The 24,462-nt window shown below is 32.9% G+C and overlaps 1 protein-coding gene and 1 long non-coding RNA gene across 4 annotated transcripts; one reads left to right on the top strand and one right to left on the bottom strand.

Annotated features, from left to right (window-relative positions):
• Positions 1–3,509: 3,509 nt before the first annotated feature.
• LOC111920593 (uncharacterized) lies at positions 3,510–4,854 on the bottom strand. Its single transcript, XR_002859937.2, has 3 exons — positions 4,416–4,854; positions 4,155–4,252; positions 3,510–4,031 (listed from the first exon to the last, which is right to left on the bottom strand). It is a non-coding gene; the product is annotated as an uncharacterized LOC111920593 (long non-coding RNA).
• A 4,049-nt stretch (positions 4,855–8,903) lies between these two features.
• Positions 8,904–10,543, top strand: LOC111920580 (uncharacterized protein At2g39795, mitochondrial). 3 transcript variants are annotated; one of them, XM_023916165.3, is made up of 5 exons: positions 8,912–9,064; positions 9,171–9,212; positions 9,569–9,684; positions 9,783–10,111; positions 10,248–10,543. In XM_023916165.3, exons 3-5 carry the CDS (start codon positions 9,571–9,573, stop codon positions 10,402–10,404), a joined length of 600 nt encoding a protein of 199 aa, XP_023771933.1. In that variant the 5' UTR covers positions 8,912–9,064; positions 9,171–9,212; positions 9,569–9,570; the 3' UTR covers positions 10,405–10,543. The 3 variants fall into 3 exon arrangements, with proteins under 3 accessions (XP_023771932.1, XP_023771930.1, XP_023771933.1); XM_023916164.2 differs by having other exon boundaries at positions 8,904–9,212; XM_023916162.3 differs by lacking the exon at positions 9,171–9,212 and having other exon boundaries at positions 8,906–9,064.
• The last annotated feature ends 13,919 nt before the right edge of the window (positions 10,544–24,462 follow it).

Here is a 24,462-nt window from a genome sequence, read left to right as displayed (position 1 = left end):
AAAAAAGCAATGCTATAAATGGGTTTAAATGGAATTGTGCTTAGATACGAGAAAAAAATATATTAAAAAGTTACAATGTTATAAAAGAAAGAAAACTTAAATGTGTAAGGCTATAAAAAGAAAACTAAATACACAATGCATAAATTGCTAGATACTTCAAAGTAAAAAAGCTTTGATAAAAAAATTAAGTTTTGATGCTGTAACAGAATAAGAACTAAAAAGTGCAATGCTTATAAAAAGGTTGATTTTTCAAAGTAAAATGTTTTGATGCGAAAAAAAAAAAATTGGAAGTCACTATGATGTAATACAGAAACGAAAGCATTTTGCTAATTATTGCATTTAGTCAATTTTTTTATTGAAGTTCTTTTGGTTTGAAAAGTAAAATGAAATATGGGTTATACAAATACCGAAACTACATTGCTAAAAATGGGTTAAATTTTTCAAAGTAAAATGCATTGATGAGAAAAATTTGAACAGATTTTTCATTGAAAAGTAAAATGTCTTTAAAATAAATAATCTGATAGATTTTCAAAGTAAAATCCCTCAATACAAAAAAGGCATTGCTATTAATTGGTAGATTTTTCAAAAAAAAAACATAAAATCGATTTTTCAAAGTAAGAAACCTGAATGTACAATGTTATTAATGGTAGACTCTTTAAAGTAAAATGTCTTGACCAATAAAAATTTGATTGTATTAATGCTGTAACTGAAAAAAGCAACGATATAAATGAGTTGATTTTTCAAGGGGTAATGTGCTAAAATAACACTGAAAGTACAATGCTATACATGAGAGATTTTTAAAAACTAAAATGCCTTTACTAGAAACAAATTGATATAATTTTCAAAATAAAATGCATGGATATGAAAAAAAAAATTATAAATTTTTTCAAAAAAAAAAAAGCAATGTTAAGAAATGCAAAGATTTTTTATAAAATTTGATAGATTTTCGAAGTACGAAACTTGAGAGTATTATTCTATAGTTGGCAGATTTCTAAAAGTAAGACGCCTTTATATGAAAAAGTTTTAAAGGTGAAACAGAAAGAAAATGAAAAAACAATGCTTTAGATCAATTGATAGATTTATCAAAAGTAAATGCCCTGATGATAAAAATTATGATAGATTTATTAAAGTTGAATGCTTTGATATTAAAAAGAATACAGGAAAGTGCAAGCTATAAATGTGTTGATTTCTCAAAACAGAAATGTGTTTATAAAAAATATGAAAAAACAATGCTATCAATGGTAGATTTTTAAAAAGTAAAATGCCTTTGTAAAAATAATCTGATAGATTTTTCAAAGTAAATCCTTCAATACGAAGTTTTTTGATGGATTTTTCAAAATAAAATGCATTGATAAGAAATATTTTGATCAATTTTTAAAGTAAGAAAACAGAAAATACAACACTCTAACTGGTAGATTTTTCGAAAAAACTTTTAGTGTACAATGCTATAATCGGTAGACTTTTTAAAAAAATTGATAGATTTTTCATTGTAAGAAATGTAAAATTGCAATTCTATAATTCATAGATTTTTCAAAGTAGGTTGCTGTTTTAATAAAATTTGAAAGTTTGAATGGTGTAATAGAATGAAAACAGAAAAAATAAAAATGAAACTACATTGCTATAATAGGTCGGTTTTTCAAAGTAAAATCCCATGATAATAAAAAAAATGATAGATTTTTCAAAGTAAAATGGCACAATAAGATACAATTTGAAAGTTTTAATGTTGTAACAAAACGAAAACTAAAAATGCAATGCTAAAAAAGTGATGATTTTTTAAGAGAAATATGCTTATAATAAGAAAGCTGAATGTACAATGCTATAATTGATAGATTTTTAAAAAGTAAAGACCTTGATATTTAAAAATTTGTAAGATTTTCATAGTAAAATGCCTTTATAATAAAAGATATGATACATTTTTTAAAATAAAATGCCTTACAAAAAACTGATAGATTTTTTTAAAAAAAATGTGTTGAAATGAAAAAATTTGATAGATTTCGCATAGTTAAATCTTAGATACTAAAAACTTTTACAGATTTCTGATAGTAAAATGATGTGATAAAAACAATTTTTGATAGACATTTCAAAAAAAAATACCCTAACATTAAAGATTTTGATATAACTTTCAAAGTAGAATGCTTTTAAATGAAAAATGTTCTCACTTTAAAAAGTAAATTGTAATGAAAAATATGATAAATTTTTCAAAGTATAATAGCTAGAGAAAAATAATGATGGATTTTTCAAAGTTAAATGCTACGAAAAAAAAAAAAAAAAAAAAAACAGAAATTTGCAATACTATAAGTGATAAGAATATTTTTGGTATTTTTTCAAAGTAAAATGTCAGAAAAAACTTGAAAAGTATTAATGCTATATTTGGTAGATTTTTCTAAAAAATTGCATAGCTCTGAAAGTTTTAAGTTTGTTACAAAAAAAATTTTATAAATCGGTTGATATTTCAAGGGGAGGTATGCTAATAATATGAAAACTGAAAGTACAATGCCAGTGTTGGTATTTTATTAAAGTAAAATATCATGATGATAAAAACTTTCAATGTTCTTATACTGTAAAAGAAAAAAACCTGAAAGATGCAAAGTAAAAAGCTTTAAAAAAATTTCCTAGATTTTTCAAACTAAAACCCTTAGATACAAAAAATATTGATCGATTTTTCATTAAAAAAATGCTTTGATGAGAAAAAAAAATGGATAAATTTTTTAAAGTAAAATGCTTTGATAAGAAAAACTTTTTAATGTGTTATAAAAGGTGCATGCTATAAAAAAGGTTGATTTTTCAAAAACAAATGTGTTATAACAAGAAATTTGTAATGCTATAATTGGTTAGATTTTTTATGAAAAAATTCCTTGATGTGAACAAAATTTGTAAGTTGCAATGTTCTAACTTTGAAAAGAAAAAAATAATAGACTTTTAAAAATAATATCTTTAGATACAAAAAATTTTGATGCATTTTTCAAAATAAAAGGCTTTAATTGGAAATATATTGATAGATTTTTCAAAGTAGAACGCTTTGATAAGTAAAAAATTAAAAGTTCTGATGATGGTTTTTTAAAATAAAAACCATTGATGACAAAAAAAATTTGATAGATTTCTCAAAGTAAAATACCTTAAAAAGAATTGTTAGTTTTTTGAGACTTGATAAGATAATATCAAAAGTAATAACGACATTGAATAAAAAGAAAACTTAATAATGCAAAGTTACAAATGGGTTGGACTTTTTAATGGTAAATATGCTTATATAAAATAAAATTAAAATAAATTAAAATAAAAAATAAAAAATAAAAAAAGCTTGAAAGTACAATGCTATATTGGATAAGTTTTTCAAAGTAGAATAATTTGTTAAGAAATAAAAAATGATAGATTTTTCAAAAAAAATCTCAGGTACAAAAAAAAAATGACAAATTTTTTAAGGTAAAATACCTAGATGAATAAAATTGGAAAGATTTTTCAAAGAAAAATGACTTGATAAGATACAATGCCTTGATAACAAAAGAGTGCAATACTATGAATGGAAAAAATTTCAAAATAAAATGTCTTGATAAGAACTTTTTTGAAAGTTAAATGGCTATAGCAAAAAGAAAACTAAAAATTGTAATAGAGAACTAAAAAGTTCAATGCTATAAGTGGGTTGATTTTTAAAAGTGCAATGTGCTAATAACAAGAAAACTTAAAAAACAATGCTAGGATTGGTAGATTTTCTAAACTACATTGCCTTAGTAAGATAAAAAAAATTGGAATTTGCAATGATGTAATAAGAAACGAAAGTATTTTGCTATTTATTGCATTGAGCCCATTTTCTTATTAAAGTTCTTTTGGTTTAAAATGATAATCAATGTAAACTAATACATACAACAAGAACTTAGAAGACACAACATAATATAAAGATGATTAAAAGAACATACCTGGATTAAGAACTAAAATACATTTAGCCTATTATTCTGGTTTTGATTCCAATTTTGCCACATCAGCATTTGACTCATCATCATCACTGTCTTCCTTATCAAGTTTCTCTTCATTTTCGTCTTACAAGAATTAAAAACACACAACAACAAAAAACATATGTTTAGTATCACCCAATTTGTATCTTACATTGTCAATGAGATTATTCAAAAAATAAATAAATAAACAAAAACAGCAGAACGTACCAAACACTGAATATAGTTGCTCTGAATTCCAAAAAGAGTGCCGACATCTCAGCTTAAGTGTCAAATGCATTCAATTTCATCTTCAAAATGATTGGTGACTGATGTATAAAAGTTAGATAACAAAGATCAGTTGATTATTAAACCCATTAGACCCTAAAAGAGCCATTAAAACGAAAAAAAAATCAACAGATAATGTGTTTTAGACCCTATAAACCCTAAGAAAATGCATGTCTATGTGAGTTAGGGAAAGGATAACAACACCTGACGAAAAAATGGAGGGCACGAACAGCCAAGAACGCTTGCTCTCCCACATCATCGTCTTCTTCCGATGTCGAGAATTTCTAGAGATTTGTTTGTTTTCGAAGTGGCATTGTTTCTTTAAACCGGAGACAACGACTAATATCAGAAAATTCAAGTGTTCATGAAGAACCCAAGAACACCACCAATGAAAACCCTATTTAAACGCATATATGTATTTTGGATCTAGAGAAAGAAAGAGATGAAGAGCATAACAGAACGAAAACCAGAACGAAACGATTGATATCTCCTCGAAATTTCAAGAAGACAATGGTGGATACGAGACGACGAAGAAGAGATATGAAGTTCAGGCGCCTAAACGAACCGTTTGAGAAGATCTTGAATTTAATTAAGAATCTTAAGCATTAAAAAACTTCAAAATAGAAACATTTCCAAATTTTGAATCAATTTCTTATTACTCCAAGCCAAACTAATTGTTTGAATTGTTTTTTATTTACCAAAAATTGTTTACTTTATCGTCGATCGATTTTTTATTATTTTATGAAATAATAATTATCTTTTATTCTGGTCTTTATTAAATGATATTTTTTGTTGATTTAAACCTTTTTAGATAAATTACATTGTTGGACTCTATAGTTTACCAAATAAGCTAGTTCACTACAAATATGAATTATGGTAGCCACTACATGTTTAATTGTGTGGTTCTATTTTTTTATATGGTTCGTCATTCAGATATTTAAAATGACAATTATATAATTTTGTTTTCGTGATAATAAAATCATCAATCAAAATGTGTTCATAAACCATTAAGGAAAATTAGATGAATCAGCTTAATACATCATAGTAAAATAAAACGGAAATCGTGGTGTGTGCGATACGATCATCCCGAGTTTTTCCATTTCGATCAGGAAGTACTTGAAATATAAACTAAAAATCGTAAGCACGAAACTTAATGAGTTCCCCAAAATACTGCATACCATACATATCTGTCAGCTCAAGGCTGTGTCAAGTCTATTTCACCCCCGAGTCTATTTCAACTCATGCGTCGGCCTAAGGCCGTACCGGGTCTATTTCAACCCCGAGTCTATTTCACCCTAAAGTCTATTTCAACTCATGTGTCACCACAAGGCTGTACCGGGTCTATTTCACCTCACATATATATAACAAACAAGCACACATGCATATAACACATACAACAGGAGTCACAAAGACTACAAGCACGTAACATATCCTAGTATCCTATAGTATAGTGAAAAAACTCACATCAGTCTGCCGTCAGCCAAACAAATGATTGGGTTGTTAAATTGGAAAATCTTCGCACTAATCAATCAAATAAAACCCCAATCAATAATTGGGCCATAAATCATAACCGGGAATCTAGTTCATTTGTCCAACACCTATGGTAAAAGACCATTTTACCCTTTCCTCACTTGGCCCAATAACCAAGGCCCAACCCAAAGGCACCAAAAGCCCAATATGGCCCAAATCCTTAAATGATACCCAAAGCCATTATGGGCCCAAATCCAAGAAGACCCAAAGACTAACAGTGGCCCAAATTTAGAAGGACTAGTAGCCCAACAAGGCCTGAAACACTAATGGTCCAAATATGGCCCAAATCACAAAAGTCAACAGCTGCTAAGTACGTCGAGCGTACTCAGACTTACGCGCTGCGTACACCCAGCGTACTCCACAGCAAGCCCAATTTTCCATTAAGTGCTTAATTGGTAAAGCCACTAAGTCCACTTCTCAGATCTGATCCTAAATGATGCCTTAACACGTAAAGTTGGCAACTTTAGTCCTTTGCATGTCTTAATGGGACCCAATACTTGATTTTAACCAATAGCTATAATAAAAACCCTAACTCATGCATGGTCCAATATAACACATCAAGATTGCATTTTTTTTAAGCATAAGGAGCCTAAAAATGCTAAGATATACCATCCCTAGCTTATGGAGTAGCTCATACTCTCAAGCATGACTTAAGGGACCATAAAATGCATAAAAAAAAGCCCTAACCAGATCTAACATAATGAACCATCAGGCTAATAGCTTTATACTTCCAAAAGTTTTCCAAGCTGGTGATAATTCTAAATCCACAAGCTCTAACCACACCATTGCAACTTCCAAGAGCTCTTATTCTTTCAAGATCACCAAAAATGCTCTCAAAGATCACTTCTAAGCTCAAAACACTCGAAAGGCAACTAGGGTTTCGTTCGTAGGGTTTGGAAAGGTGGAGGCTAGTCATAAGAAGGTCCAATAGCAACTTAAGGTGTTTAAATAGGGAACAAACCCTAAAAATTAGGGTTTGTCCTTGATGGTTGTACGCCTTCTGTACTCCACGTACGCCCAGTGTACGTGGGTTACCTCCGCGACAAAGTTATCGAGCCAGTATCCCCAACGTACTCCTAGCGTACACCCAACATACTCAGATAAGGACCAAAATGCAAGAGTTTTAAGGTTAAGGACAAAAAGGAAAAATACATGTAATTAAAAATGTTACAATTCCCCCCACTTGAATCAGACTTCTTCCTCGAAGCTTGTCGCTGCGAACAACTCTAGATAATGCTCCCTCATCTCGACCTTGGGCTCTCACGTCCATAAGGAACCCTTGCGGTGCTGCCAGTGCACTTTTACTAGATCCACAGACTTGTTCCGTAGAGCCTTCATATTCATGTCAAAGATGACAATCGGTCTCTCAATATAATTCAGACGATCATCCCCCTGAATATCCTCTAATGGAACCACCGAGGAATCATCAACCAAACATTTTCGCATTTGAGAGACGTGAAAAAGTGTTATGGATCTGACTAAGCTCCTCTAGTAGATCCAAGCGATAAGCAACCCTGCCCACCCAGGTCAAAACCTTACAAGGACCGATATACATGGGAACCAAGTTGCCCCACTTCCTGAATCGGATGACACATTTCCAAGGTGACACCTTCAGGAGAACCATATCTCCAACATGAAACTCTAGATCAGATTAGTGTTTGTCGGCATAGCTCTTCTGGCGACTCTGTGATGTATGAAGTCTACCCCGAACCTGCTGAATCAACTTAGTAGTCTTGAGTACCACCTCAGTACTCCCCATGACTCACTGACCGAACCCTTCCCAACATATCGGGTTCTTGCACTTCCTCCTGTAGAGCATCTCAAAAGGAGGTCGATCAATGCCTACGTGATAACTATTGTTATATGAAAACTCCACTAAATGAAGATATGTATCCCAACTCCCACCAAAATCCAATAGACATGCCCGAAACATATCCTCAAAGGCCTGAATAGTCCGCTCACTCTGTCCGTCGGTGTGCGGGTGGAAAGCCGTGTTGAAATGCAGACGAGTACCCAACTCCTCGTGAAAGCTCTTCCAAAACCTGGAAGTAAACAGGACATCCCTATCTGAAACCACTGAAACCGGCACCTCGTACCGTGCCACAACCTCCATGATGTAAATGTCAGTCAACCTCTCCGTAGAGATACTCTTTTGAATCGGAATGAAATGTGCGCTCTTGGTCAATCGATCCATGATGACCCATATCGAATCCACTCTGCGTGTTGTCCTTGGCAACTTCGTGATGAAATCCATAGTAATCTTTTCCCATTTCCAATCGGGAATGTCTAGCGGATACAACTTGTCGTGAGGTCGCTGATGTTCGGCCTTGACTTTCTAGCAAGTCAAACACATCTCCACATACCAGGCCACATCTCGCTTCATGCATGGTCACCAATAGTCGAGCCGGAATCCCTATACATCTTTGTTGCTCCTGGATGAATAAAGAACCTCGACTTGTATGCCTCTTCTATCAAAACCTGGTGCGCACCACCCAAATACGGATCACACACCCTCCGATAAAGGGTCAATAACCCACGACCATCATAATCGAAGGAAGTCATCTAACCCACTATGCGCTCATTTTTCCGGTGCTCTTCCTTCATAGTCTCAATCTAAACCGAGTATCTACCTAATAAATGAAAATGTTATTGTCACTTGTCATTCTCTCATTTATTTGGCCACATGTCATTTTGTCATAATTTTGAAATATATTTATTTCTCACTTGTCAATTACTTCATTATTCATTTCCACTATATCATTAATTTAGTTTCCATAAATTAAACCTACTATAATAATTAATAATTTTCAAATTTCAAATTTCAAATTTGAAATTTCAATTTCAATTTCAAATAAATTTACACTTTAAACATTTGTATTTAACATTTTATTATAATAAATCGTTTAGTACACGGCTCTAACAATTAAACACATAATTTTAATTAATTTATTTTTTGCATGTTTTTTTTTCATAATTCACTTATTTCATATTTCAAATTCAAATAAACTCTTCATTTAATCGCTGCTTTTTAACATTATGTTTTAATTAACCCGTATAATATACGGTTTCACAACTAGTTATCAATAAAAAGATAAACAAGATACATGAGTTTAACGATACATAAAAAAGATTAGAAATAGCAAATATGTACACAAAAGATCAAGTTATTTATTGATGATGCAAATTTGAATATCCAATTTTGCCCCTTCGTCGTCTCGTTGAATTACAAACCTAACCCTCAATTTTTGCTTTCTTCATCCTCACTCGACAAGTCTACTTCAACGTCACGACCAGCGGCCTTCTTCTCGCCGGCAAGGCAGCAGGTACTTTTTTAACCTTCTTCGCTCCTTTCAGTCAGAGATTCACACACACAGAGCACATAATCACACCAGCAAATTGATCGAGTTAATGTTCGTTTCGTCAAATTAGGGATTTTGAGAAACGACGACGATTTGTTTGCTGTTGATACCGGTATCGTTTCATTCATATATTTCGAAGCTTTATTAACTGTTGCAATTTCTGTTCTTGAGTTCGCAATGTCGCCCGATCAATATAGCCTTTACCTTTCTGATAATCAATTTACGCATGTTCGCTAATGAAATTGACGGGTATCACGAGATTAATCTGAAGTATTCAACTGATATACTACACGTTTGTGAAAAACCTTGGATCTGTCATTAACGAACTCGGATCGTTTCAATCGATTCATTGTTGTCGTTAACTAATCAACACAATTACATCACGATTTCCCTCCAGTTGCACATTGTTTATATTTTGATTGTGCCTTCCCTTACTTGTTTAATCACTAATCACAATCCTCTGGTTAGCAATGTCAAGGGTTACTACACTGTTGCAAAAGGGAAAGAGAGCTTTGCAAGAACTGGAACTGCTTAAAGTCTTGCAATCAGAGATAAGACACGAGCTTGCTAATGATCCTTATAAGGTACCTCTATTTCTATAATCATTCTTTCTTTTTACAGATACTAGACTAGTTGTTTTGTTAATGGAAGCTAATTAATGCATTCATGGATATGAATTTAGAATGAAACTGGTTCCTCAGGCGATTTTGTGATGGATTGGGATTCACAACATTCCAAAGATGTAACTATGCGCAAGAAGTGTGAATCTGGTGAGGAGCTTGCTATTTCTGCAATACTTGGTGAGGAAACCTTTCTAGGAGATGACTGTTATCCCAAGGAAGTGGATATGAAGGTGTGCATCAAAAAGACAGGATTGACCTCAATACTGCAGTTTGATTGTAAAGTTTTGGACCAAGGTCAAGATAGAATTGACTTTCATATTCAAAATGCATATTATTTGAAGTTGCCTACTGATTTCAGTTCCTCAGTCTACAGAGGCCCCCTGTTCAGGTATGTTTTTACTTTCCTTATCAATATAGAAAATGTACTTTATTCTTTACTCATAATCGCAACATACTTGTTAAGTTCTAGGTTTAAGAAATAATTTAAATTTGGTTAATTTTGATAAATTCATTATTTATTTTAGGAACTTAGACCTTGGTTTGCAACAAGAGCTGAAGCAGTACCTAATATCAAGAGGAATAGGGAAAAGCCTCACCAACTTCCTCCTTCTCCACTTACACAAAAAGGAGCAAAATCAGTACATAAAATGGTTGCAAAAATTGGAAGCCATGGTGGCATAAAATGGTAGCTTCTTTTAAGTTTTATGTAGAAGTGTTTGACAAAAGTAATGTTAGCTTTTGAAAGCTATAAAATTTCATAAAGACATGAAAACTAAAAGTTAAAACTCTGAAAAAAACTATTGAAGTAGCTTTTGGATTATCTTTTAAAATTTTTTAAAAAATAAAAAATTTTAAAAGCTTTTGTAAGCTTGTTCCCAACCACTCCATTCCATAAGTTCATGGATAGGATTTGGGAGAAAGTTGTTTGGATAAGATTTGGATAGGTTTTGGGAGTAATATAATATTGATTTGTACATGTCAAACAGTACAAGTTTGTGACCATAGGAAGTGAACCTTAAAGGAAGTGATAAAATCAGAGGTGACATTTCGGTTGACATTGAAAATGACTATTAAACTCAATTTTACTAGTATTAAGTCGGCGATAAAATCCTTATTGGAAGTGATAAATGGTGAATTTTAATTTTAGTGTTCCGAAAAACAAATGATGAAATTTTAAGAAAATGTTTGTTTTTACTAAATTAGAATAAAATTTTGAAAAAGAAAAATACAAAAAATGAAATAGATTCAAATAGTATCATAGTAGGGACTTACTAATTTAGGGGTGACCACAAATAGCGGGTATTTGTTTTTGGAATTGAAACCGTTGGTTCTAGAACCGGACCTAGGTCATTGGTTTAGGTTCCGGTTCCTAAAAATGAGAACCGACAATTACTGTATCTGGTTCTGGTTCCTATTTTTTTTTGTAGCCGTTAGCCGTCGGGTAATCCTTAGAACTAATTCCAAAATATTAAAATTTTAAAATACATAATATTTAAACGAATTGGTCATAATAGCGTTGATGGCTAAAACATTTATTAGGACTATCTAACTGGTTATTGGAGGTAACATGCTAATAAATCATATTTTCAATTTTTTTTTTCAATAATACAAATGGTCTAAAATGAATGTTAATAGATGACACCTTTTGAAAATATATGATGCTAAATAATATTAACATGTTAGTGGTATAAGAACATGAAGTTTGGTTTATGACTTAAACTAATTATACATGGATTAATTTAAAATTTTTTTTAATATAAATGTCAAAATATTTGAAAACATTGAATTTATAAAAAAATAAAAAAAATAATGAATCATTATAATAGAAATATTTTTTATCTTTAAAATTTAAACAAATAATTTAAATAAAGAAAAGAAACTAATAAACTTTAATTTTGGAAATTTTGAAATTAAAAGATATGTTTATTAATGAAATTAATATCCATTTAATACTATATTTATTGTAATTATTACATTAAAATATTATATGAAATTTAATAAAATAGAAAAAACTTATAAAATGACATATGGAAAAAAAATAATTCAAAATTACCAAAAAATGATATTTGACAAATTGAAATGAGAGGATGACAAGTGGCAAAAAAAACATTCATTTGTTATAGACTAGTTTATAACCCGTGGGAACCACGGTTACAAAATTAATTAAAATTTCATTGTAAAAATTCAAAATTGTTAATCAATTATTTTATATAAATTATTAATTAAGAGATATTTTTATTAGTTATGTAAAATTATATTTGTTGATTCAAATAAATATGTGAAATTAATTTTTAATTTATATCGAATAACTTTTATTTGTGAATTAATGTAAACAATAATATAAAATTTAAAATGAAAAATAAATAGATTGACAAGTAACATCACATTAATTAGGAGGTCTAATAAATTTGAAATGAAGAATTAAATGATTGACAAGTAGCATCATATTAATTAGGATGTCTAATATGGTGACACATGGTAAAACAACTACTCTTTTATTAGTATAGAGATGATTTAACAACTTGGATTATCTTTTAAAATGATTATTTTATTGTCGTTTGTAAATTGTATTGTAATGAACTAGTTATAGTATATATTTTTTGTTCAATTCATAAACATTATTTTGTATTAAAGAAACTAAAAAAATAACATAACTGGGTTATCCGGTTTCGGGATTGGTTTCAAAAATTTAAGAACTGCTTACACCAGTTTCGATTCTGGTTCTAACTTCACAGGATACGCCGGTTCTTCACAGGATACGCCGGTTCTGGTTACGGTTCTGACGAAATGAGACGGGTACCCACATATACCCATCCCTACTTAGTATGGATCATTTTATCAAAAAGCCTATAACAATAAACATTTTTACTTATGAGAGTAGAAAAAAGTTTTGATCGGTGTTAATAAAATAAAAGAAATCTACACATTATTTAAAAAAAATTACAAAAATGCATCATCTCTTGTAATTTTGTGATTAACCTTCATATGTACATGTTTATAAAAAAATACAACATACATAAGGTGTGTTTGATAACATACATAGAGTGTGTTTGACAAAAGTAGTTAGTAGCTGAAAACTGTAGCTTTTATTTGTATAAGAGTGTTCGACACAAGAAGTTGAAAATTGTTGAAATATATAAAATTACATAAAATTGTATATTGATATAAACTAAAATTATAATGATGATATATTAATCTTTCTAAATTATATTTATCAAAACTTAAAAATCATCCAAATTTTAATATGAATTACACCGGTTAAGTTTCTCAATTGGTAAAAACTTTTTTTATGCATATTAGTAAAGTTGTGTTTGATGCCCTACAAAAAGTTTATTTTTCGAACTTTTTTAATTTGTCATGTTTAGCAAACTAAAAGTAGTTTATACGTTAGTTTTTAAAAAAAAAATACTTAGGTTAACTTTTCAGGAGTTCTTTTAATTTCCAAATTGACAATTAATTATAAAAAACATATTTTTCTACATGTCATTTTATGTTATTTTATATCTTTCACCTAGTTTATCAGTTACATTTATCAAACGTTGTTTTTTTTTTTTTTGGAAAGGGAACTTCCCTAACGAGGGTTTCCGGGCCAGCTTACGCGCACCGACTAATCCCCCGCTGCAAACATGAGACTTTGTCTCATGCCCTGGAGTCACTGCAGGCGAACCTCCATGGCCACAAGGGCTGAGTAGTGCCAGGATTTGAACATGGGTCAATAGGTTATCCACCATATCTTCCACATGTCTTACCAAGTCACCACAACCCAAGTTAAAAATAACGTAGATGATATTTTTTACAGATAAAATAAATAAGACTTTTCAATTTCGTAAGAACTCAAACCAAATATATTTTATATATTATAAGTGTTTCAACGTTCTAAAAGAAATAATATTATTATATAATTAATTTTGGTTTATAAGTTCGTATCATAAAATATCTATTACTTTGTTAGATGAATATTAATAAATTATAAAATTCATTGATATTATTGTTTCAAATAAAGACATCAGTATTATTAAAATCTATTTATATTTAATCATATAAGATAATTACTAAAGTATGGATATGATTTATTTATTTTAAAGAGTATTTAAGTCAATTTGTTAAAATCTAATTTTTTTTTTGCTAAACGCTAGTTGAAGTAGATTTTGAATTTGAAACTTTTTGTTTATGGATATTGAGTAATCTAACCCTTATAAATGACCTTTTTGACATAAGTGACCATTTGTTTTTGAAAAGTAGCCATATTCTCCTGAACACATTGTTCCGGAGAGCTCTAACGAATTCCACAGTACGGTTCTGGAATATAGTTTTGTTGGAACCTAAAATTGAACCTCTAGCAATCACTATCCTTTGTATGTTCTAGAGTCAACCAAGTTTCGAGGTCAGTCCTTATTCCGAAGTCAACTTAAAGTCTGGAGTCTGTATGGTGTTCGTAGTGAAGATTGGTGAATGTCCGAAAATACTCTTCCGTTTGTATTAATTGTATTTGTCATTTTGTTCGATGTAACATGTCATAGGACTTAGTCCCTTTTGTCAAAACTTAGATAATCAGAGTGTCAGGAGCAACTCTATTATCCTGTTCTATGTATTTGTTATGGTCCAAACAATATAATATGTCTTCCTATTTATAGGAGAATTTAATGACAAAGTACTTGACGAATTGTTCAAACAAAAATAGCAATAGTTTACTTCACCTTCCATTCTCTTTCAAGTCATTCTCTCAAACATTCTTCTTGTTCTTCATTTATTGTCTTTACCTTGATCATTATCTTCACTCTTCATTAATATCTTGAACACTTTGTTGAATGCATTAACTCAGACTTAACTGGTCTTGGCAGACTTGACTGGAACATTCCTTAGTAAGCAGACATTGATCTTAAGCATTAACTCAAGGTTTGAGTTTTCAAACCTTGTCCCCGTGTATCAGATCTCTTGTACTCTCAATTGGTATCAGAGCTTGAGTGGTTGTCCTTTGAATCCATAAGATCAAATCATAGTTGGTTTGAAATTACCTTGGTATTTTAACCATTTTTGTGTTCAGGATAAAAGTTCTTCTATATACCACTTTTGCTTGAAGATATCTTAACTTCAATGGTTGCTTCTAATCCTTGACAAATGTATTCAATGCAAATAACAAATAGTGTGGGTTGCCCTACTCGTGCCCCACTGCTAGTTGTTGAAGAATATGATCCTTGGAAAGTTAGAATGGAAAGGTTTTTACTAGCTAAAGAGAAAGGTGAAGCTCTCTGGAGATCCATCAAAGAAGGCCCTCATGTTCCAGTTAGAACAACAGTTAGAGATGTTGTTGCTCAACTCATGGGTCAAGATGAATAACGACCAGCTCCTCTCACTGTTGACGATATTGAGAAGCTGCATGCTGATCAAGTGGTTTTTTCTGAAATGGTGTTTGGCGTTCCACCATCTCTCTTTGAACACATTAAGTTGTGTAAATCTGCCAAAGAGATTTGGGACACTCTTCAAGATTTGATCGAAGGTTCAGAAAATAAGAAAGACAAGTGTCTAACATCTGTTGTAAACGAGTTTGACACCTTTACAACAACTCCTGGTAAATCAGTTGCCTCGGCCTCCAACCGATACCTAATCGTAGTCAACAACATGACTGCTCATGGGATTGTCCGAACTCCCTTGGAGTACAATCTTAAGTTCATAAACAGCCTTGGTAAAGGATGGGGAAATGTGAAATCTTGTCTTCAAAGCAATGGATCTCTGAAGAAGCTGAAGCTTTACCAACTATTTGATGAACTTCAAGGTCATGAATCCAACGTTGCTCAGACCTTAAGGGAACTCTCCGTAGGTCCTCTTGCTCTCGTTAGTTCCTTTGAACCATCTATTCCAAACCCATCCATCTTGGACCCTCTCAAATTTGTTGTTCCACCTATTCAACCCTCCTTACCTATCCTATCCACTCCGAACTATCCTATTGATGATAATCTTGATTCCGAAGCAATGGACTCTGAACACCGTTTCCAACAGGAGTTCGCACTACTCTCCATGAAACACAAACGTCCTTTTAACCCTTCTTACATACCATACCAAAATCGCTTTCATGCTCCTCATCAAAGAAATCCCCAACCATACTCTGCTCCGGAACCTCAATCCACTCCATAAATTCCTTCAGCCTACAAACCAAACGTCACTAAAACCAATTCCATCTCGGAACCTCAACAGGCTCCAAAATTTGACAAACCTAAGATCATGTGTCATAAGTGTGGTAATGCAAACCATTTTGCAAAATATTATATGACCGAAATTCCATAAAAACCGAAAATCAAGGATTCCGCACTACTAGAAAAAAGGCCTTTTACGACGCTCATTGCGCGTCGTAAAACACTCAGACGACGCGCAAATGCGCGTCAAGGAAGGCCCTGTCATAAAGAGAGACGACGCGCATTTACGACGCGCATTTATGACGCGCATTTACGACGCGCGGTTATGACACGCAATGCGTATCAAGGAAGGCCCTGTCATAAAGGAAGACGACACGCATTTGCGTGTCGTAACCTTACGACGCGCGTGTTTATGACACGCAATGCGTATCAAGGAAGCCCCAGTCAAGAAAGGCCATGTCATAAATGAAGACGACACACATTTTTGTGTATCGTAATTTTAATTTTTTTTAAATATATTTATATATTTATTAATTTATAAATTAAATTTGCATTTAATCTCTCATAATACAAAAAATACAATAAATTGCACAAAAGTTAATGTCATACAAATAATCATTCCAATAGCAAACAAATGTAATACATTAGATAATCATTCCAATAGTAGACAAATGTAACATTTCAACATTTTTTATATAATTAACTAAATTATTAGCCACATTTCCTAAACTACCAACATAATTTCTATGAAGAGCATTAACACTATTCTTTTCCATCAAAAAATTCAAAACCTGCATAATTTAATTAATGTTTAATCAGCTATAGGTCAATAAGGTAGGTTTAAGCAAAAGATTTTCATAATAGTAAGATTTTACTTACCACTGTTGTTAATGACATTGAAAGAAGCAGCCTAACAAAGACCCCCTCAGAAGGATTACCACCACATAACTGTTGATATTTGATACTTTATTATTAAATGAAACCAAAAACAAAGTTAAAAAGTAAACAAAATCAGAAGGTTTTAGTCAAACTTACAGAGGCTGTAATTTCAAATATTACTAAATGACATTGATTGAACCACCTGCAGATTTACCATTTTGTCCCTATGAGATTCACTACCGGGGTGAAGGGATGTGACCATGTTCCAATTTGTTCCACAAATGGCAGAAAAAAATAGTTTTTTTTTACCGAATTGAATTTAGAAAACTTACCTCAATGCTTATTGCTTTCATCTATTGTAACAAAAATTTAAAAATTCACCAGTTCAATGCCTTCATCTATTGTAGCCTTCCAACATTGCAGGGACAAAGTTGGAAACTTTTTTATGTCTAGTTGCCTTGTATGGTTGAATATTCAAAGATAATCCACCTCTATAACAAGAAATAAGTTCATGTTAACTTTTCATAAATAACTAGGGAAGAATCCCCGCTTTGCGAGGTTGGATACTCCAAAAAAGCATTAATGGATATTTTCGAAAGGTAGGGAAGTATTTGAGTTGGTGGTTATGAAAAGATTACAAAAGTGAAGCATCAATAGTTCACTGTTTCAACCTGTTGATGCGATGGAGATGTTGTTGTCATTCAATCCCAATTCAATAGGAACCGCTTCAAATCCAGCAACGTCCTTTTTCTTGAGCTCTTTCTTTGACAACTTCGTATCAGTGTCCTTTGGAGGCAAAACTTCTGCAGGCTTTTCATACACGACCTCCACAACTCCACAACTCCACAACTCCATAGCTGACCTGTATGTCATTTCATTTATTTATTTTTATTTTTTAACCACCAAATTAAACCAACCGCGTTTTCAATAGATCAATAAGAATAAAACAAATCTCAATGGCTGATTTTAAAAATTAGAATAAATTCAAAGACTATTTTTTTGTTTCATGCATTACAAATAATGTAGTCATTATCAGCAGAGCCATCAGCATCAGACCATTCACCTTCTTCTTTTTCAACAACAGGTCTAATATCAATTGCCCTTTTCTTGTCTTCATCAACTTCAGATGGTTGTTCTACTTTTTGACCAAACAAAATGCTGAAAGCCTGAAACAGAGGTTGCATGAGAAAAGGCATTGTTGTTTATTAATCTGTTGATCAGGCCAACTGAACTTTATTAAAATGTTGCAGAGTTTTATCGTCATTAGTTCATAAATGCAATTTCTAGGTAAACCAAACAAAGAGGTTTTGTTCTAAACGACCTGATAACCCGAATCAAACGTACAAAATCAAAAACCTGATACTACTTGATGTCATTTGGTTTTGATTGGTGCACATAAGGGCATTCTGGGAACTTTTAAAAAAAATATGTAACAATTGACCTGACATGCAACCACATGGTTTTCAATCATGTCCACTTCAAAGCTTATATGTACATGAATATCATTGAGATAAATTAAAAGCCACATATTTGTGAGGACAAAGCTTGAAAAAAAAAGCAACAGAAGTTGCCTATATGGAAATTAAAATGAATAAACATACCCATAACGCCAAGTAAAGTTTTATATTTTTATTTTTATTTTTATTTTTTATTTTTATTTTTAAGTGACAAACATATTTTTTAGTCACAATATGAATATCCTTCCATTTTTCTCTATTGATACCAGCTGTATGTAACTTGTAACTAATTAGTTGCAAAATATAAATTTTTTGCAACAAAAGGAATATAGTTATGTTTACCAAATAGAAATCCACCGGTTGGTATTCAAAACAAAAAAGCACAAAGAACATAGAGTTATACTCCATAACTGAATTCTTATTGTAATAAAGAAAGGTCAATTCCAAACAAACCGTAAGTGAGACTCAATGAAAAGGTTAAATTAAATTAAGTAGGATTCAAAACATCAAAAACTTACGAAATTCATAAACAAATGGTTGAATCAAGGGTTACCTGCTCCTACCCATGAGACTATCTACAACAGGAAAACATGCCAAGTATAAAATTAAAAATTATAAAGATATGATGTTTCTGTGAATTTAGATACACACACAGACATACCTTCTGTTTGACTACCCCATAACTTGGAAGATGAATGTGAGAGGTAATTTATATAAGCTTGAGCTACATGCCCAAATAGAGATACCCTTCTCTTTCTCAAACACCACCAAACATCAACCAACTTGTTAAAAACACACTTCCCTCAACATCAATATTGGCAAAAAGAAAGAATTTCTGCAACTTGGAAGCAACAACAATAGAAAGGCATTCAAGTTCTCCAGCTGCAGCTTCTATTATATTCACTACTTGCTGCACCACCGCATGAACATTGCTGTTATCTAAGTCTTTAACATCTGTTTCTTTCCGAAGAAGCTCTGAAACAACATGTTTGACTCTTGAGACCTCTTCTTCAGTTAACCTAAACCTATCTGGTACAAGTTCTGAATCAAGAATTGGAGAAAACGAGCAGGATTTAAATAGAAATGTGCTAAAAAAGAATATATACACAAGAAAATTAGTTAATTTATAAACTCAGCCTTATTTAATTCAAGAAAAACAAAGAAACTTACTCATACAGCTTCAAAATGCTTTTCAAGCATACCCAGTTCCTCCTCGTGCTTTGATTCCCACCCTCAGTGCTAGCTCAAGCATCCGATTTCTGATTCAAATTAAAAAAAAAATCAAAATATTAGAAAAAGAAAAAGATGAGAAGGCGTTGGATTTACTGTAGTTTCTGCCGTGGTTAGAAGTACTGGTAACATAATCGAGACCCAAAAGACATCAGCATCAGAACTAAAAGACATTAGTACGATCGAGAAAACCCTTTTCCCAATTCTAGGGCTTCACATTTTCAAAGGATCCTTGACCAAATAACAAAGAAATGAATTCTAAAATCAAGCATGTAATAAAAAAGATAGAAAAGGGGAATCAGATTCACATACGGCGGAAGAATGACCGGCGGCTCCAAGGGTACAATCGACAAATCTGAAGTTTGCGGGAATCAATAACCTCCAATACCTCACCGAGCATCACCGGAATATGACTCTCGGTGTCACCAAATTGACGAAAGCTCTCCTCATCGAACTTTTTATCCGATCGAGTCCTCCTCTTCACTACAAAATCTATTAGAACTCGACGACTATTAGCAATAATGGAATTATCTTTTCAGTTTACCTTTTTCTTGTTACGAGTAGAAGCAGATAAGGTAGTGGAATAACTAGCAACTGCGAGAAGGGAAGAGGAAATTTGGTGGCGGTAGCAATGCAACGACGATAATGTGAATGAAGGATGAAATAACAGTTGCTTAAGGCGATAAGCTGAATACATATGCAAGGTTTTGACTCTCGATTCGCTATAGGGAATGAACCAAACAAGAGCCATCAAATAACCCTAGGAGTGAAATTAAAGAACCCGTGAAGATTTTAGTTGTGCGAGAAAAGAGAGTGGTGAAGATATTAGGGTTTTTTTGGGTATTGATCAGTGAGAGAGAACAGCGATGGAAACAAGGTAGAGGATAAAATGGCGGACTTTCAAACTTTTGTGATTTTCATTTCCCCCCAAGTTGCAAAAGAAGAAAACGCGTGTTTCATTAAATAAAATATAAAGCGACATCTCTACACGACACCCATATTAACATAGGTGCCCTCCGTGTTTTTTTTATTTTTTTTATTGGACATTAATTTTAGGGCACGCAAAAAATGCGTGACCTCTATCTTTCATTATTTTTAAAAACGGACGTTATTTTTAGGATGCCCACAAATGCGTATCGTAAATCACTGCGTGTCATTGTTTGCGCGTCATTAAAGGGCAGTTTTCTAGTAGTGCCGCTTATTATGCCCGAAGAGCACACATAATGGATGAAAGTGAAAAGGCATTTGTTATAACCGTGTCTAGAGATATGGAAGGATATTGGTCGTCTGAAGATAATGATGATATGGTTACTGGAAGAAACATGTGTCTGATGGCGAGACAAACAATTGAGAGTGATGAAGGCTATTGGTCTTTAGGGTCAGAAGATGAAGATGATGTTGTTGAACCAAACTACTGCTACATGGCCACCAACGATCCACCAGGTCAAAGCATCGTTCAACAGGTAAAATCTATGATTACTAATAATAATTTTGATCTGTCTCTTTGTGAATCTTATCTAATCCAAATCCAAACAGATATGAACACCATCTATAGAGCCTATGGTCAGCCATGGAAGCCAGTGAGAAAAAGGACAATGAATTGAATCGTCTCAGGTTACGTTTCGAGGATAAGAAATTAAGAATAGAGTCTTTAGAACGAGAGCTTGTAATGTCACAAGATGAATGTATCATTCTTAAAGACAAATGTGAAATCACTTATTCTGAAAGAAATGTTTTAATTTCTGATAACAAACGTCTCAATGCCAAAATAGATTATTTGCATAATTCTATTGACTTGCTTGAAGCAAATCAACGGATGACTCATAACTTTCATCATCCTTGGTAAAAAGCTCTTGGTCTTGGAAGCGAGTTTCCTAAACCAATAGCTAGTCCCTTGAAGGAGTTACCAAACCTAACTTTTATGGGAGATGTTCCGAACCATCAACATTCAGATACTCATGTTTCTCCCCTGTCACCCCTTCCTGAGACCTCTGACAAATTTGAATCCTTAATTCCTGAATTCAAACCAATTGTTGTCAAGTGTCCTGATTCCACGCCACTTCCGCCTCTGACAAACCTGGACCTGAATCGGACCACGAAATTCCACCATAGTGTTTCAAATCTCATCGATTATGTTCCAAAACACAATCCTCCTAACAATTGTGTTGTTGAGGAAATTCTTCCTGTGAAAACTGAAGCTGTTACTTCTGAGTTTGCATGGGCATCTTTAGATGATAACATTGAAACCTTAAGCAATGTCTCCTCTAATTCTTGTGAATCAAATTCTTTGGTAACCTCTAAAACAACCTTGGTGCCCATCAAGCCCAAGTTTGGAAATCCTTCAAGTGGTCAATCATCCAAGTCAACATCTGACCAAAGAAAGAAACCCTCCTTGAACCGAAAAGATGTCATTAGTCCTAAGCAAGAAGCCAAAAATGCCCTTAAAGAGGATGTTAGGACAAGACAAAACTCATGATTTCTTGAAAAATCCAAAAGGAATGTGTCTAGGAGTAATAGAAAATCTTTTTCTCAGAATCAAAACAGATTTGGTCCTATTAAGATTCTCAAAAGACAATCAAATCTTCCTAGTCAATCCAAACTTAAGAAAGTTGCCAAACATACTCCTAAAGTACAAGTTTCAAGTACTCAACCTGCCCGAAATGACTCTTCACGAACCGTTTCATCAGTTTTTATAGCCAAAGCAGATGGTACAATTTTCAAACCTCAATCCTTTTCAAAATCAAATGTACCTTCAAACAAAGAAAGATTTTCAAAGAAACCAATTTCACAAAAGTTTTCAAAAGAAAAACTTGTTTGGAAAGTAAAAGACCCCTTGACTCTGGATGCACCCACTGCTCCGAAGGCCACATGTCCACAAAAGGTCATTCCGAACCACCAGGTTATCGAATACGATTATTGGATAGATGAGAAAACCATGACCTTTTGCCTGTTTCCAAATAATTCACGTGATAACTCTAAAAAACACATTGTTGTTCGTAAGTCACAACCCAAGTCCAAAGCCCATAATCTTGTCTCTAAACCTAACTTGGAGCCTAAAAACTCCGTCACTCACTAATTTTGCAGGCGCTTTGTGCTTCGGAGCAAGATACAATATGGTATATTGATAGTGCTTGCTTCATGCACATGACGGGCAAAAGGACTTTCTGCGAGATCTCAAACTTTCTCCAAATGTTGGTTACGTGACATATGGAAAAAACTCCAACTCTCATATTCATGGTTATGACATCCTCACCAATGTAAATTTCTCTATTTTGAGCATGGCTTATGTAGCTGACCTGACACATAACTTGATAGGTGTAGCTCAACTCACTAACTCAAATCGGCGTGTTGAATTTTGCAAGAAACATAGCTACATGATGTCCGAAGACAGAAAAGAATGTTTTATCAAGTCAAATCGCAACAAGAATATGTACCCGCTCGACATAAAAATGATCATTGGCAAACCTCATCTCTGCCTTCTCTCCAAAGCTGTTCCTGATGTAAGCTGGTTATAGCACCGAAGGCTTGCTCATCTGAATTTTCGGTACATGAATGATCTTGTATCTGGCAAAATGGTAAGAAGACTACCGCTTCTCAAGTTCGAAAATGGTCATTTGTGTGTTGCATGTGAGTGTGGAAAGCAATCAAAGAAGGGTCATCATGTCATCATCGAAAAACCGATCTCGGATCCATTGGAACTTCTTTATATTGATCTATGTGGACTGTGACATCCCCAAAATCTCGGCCAGAAAAGACCGATTTTCATTTATGCTTTTAAAATAATTTCAGAGTAAATCCTTTTGATTTGAAAGAGGTGTGGAATTTGTTCCCAAAAACAAAACATGATAAAATAATATTTACCAAAGCATTTCATAAAGAAATGTATTTTCATTATATAATCAAAACTCGGGATGTCATGTTCCGATATAGACCATAAAGCATAAACGATAACATTACAAGTCATTCAACAAATATATACATATACAGACTTGTAAACAAAATAACTTGATGGTTCATCCATCCTTTGCCCTTGCGCCACTACCTGTAATACAAATAAACTGAGTGGGTCAGGCTTGGGAGCCTGGTGAGCATATAGGGTTTTTCAACCCACAATAAATAATTATATTTAATTCCACCAACCAACAATAACCCAATTACCCATTCCCGTTATTCTCACTTTATATCCCTAAGACAACTAACATAAGGGACCTAGTCTAAGAATATTTCATCGGGGCGACAACACATGCTTCGAGGGTTCCTCAAAAATATAAGTCAAATAAGGCAACCATGAGGGGGATGGAGTACAGCGAATGAACACCCAAGTTCATTAACACCTACAGGTGGCGAACCTGCTAGCATTCCACAGGACTGTCTAGAAAAGTCTGTGGTCATCATCTAAACTCCGCTAGATGACTAAATCAAAAACATCGAGGCCTCTCATCTTTTTATCACAAGACAACTATCTACCTATGTTCTACCCAACATTTTAGTAGATAAAATATACATTTTTATACATAGTTTAAAACCTGTATAGTATGTTCATTCAAAACACATTCTAGATAAAAGATGAGGCACATAAACATATCATAGAGAATAAATCATATCTATGAGATTAGAAGATAACATCGATACACTCACATAACACATATACTTAGTACGTTAAATCGATACTTGTATAAAATCGTGCATTTGAAAGAGATTATGTACCCCCTTCACATCAACACCAATATATATAAATACATAACACGTATTTCATAGTAAATACTTCGTATTTATGTATTAGAAGAAAGCAACTACACCCTCACTTGATCAGAAGATGATCAGACAGCACTACGGCTTGTAGAAGTAGTATTCTTCGGTAGATCTGGAAGATCTTCACAAAAACCGGACTCCTCGCGGACAGAGCTTCGGCTCGGGATCTTCAGGGCTTTTGGACTTGCTTCGGGATATTTCTTGCACGTAAATCGAGGTAAAATGGGAGAGAGAGGAGAGAAAATAGCAACCCTAAACGGCTGGCCCTTCAAATCTATTTATAGGGCAAA

Source organism: Lactuca sativa, chromosome 5 (genome assembly GCF_002870075.4).
Source record: "Lactuca sativa cultivar Salinas chromosome 5, Lsat_Salinas_v11, whole genome shotgun sequence".
NCBI lineage: Eukaryota > Viridiplantae > Streptophyta > Magnoliopsida > Asterales > Asteraceae > Lactuca > Lactuca sativa.
Note: the sequence above shows the minus strand (reverse complement) of the source record. Positions and strands in the feature narration are given on the sequence as shown.

Coding starts and splice junctions, on each gene's coding strand:
- LOC111920580 (XM_023916164.2), top strand. CDS start 9,571: ATGTCAAGGGTTACTACACTGTTGCAAAAGGGAAAGAGAGCTTTGCAA. Junction 9,685..9,782: donor TTGCTAATGATCCTTATAAG/GTACCTCTATTT, acceptor ATATGAATTTAG/AATGAAACTGGTTCCTCAGG. Junction 10,112..10,247: donor TACAGAGGCCCCCTGTTCAG/GTATGTTTTTAC, acceptor TATTTATTTTAG/GAACTTAGACCTTGGTTTGC.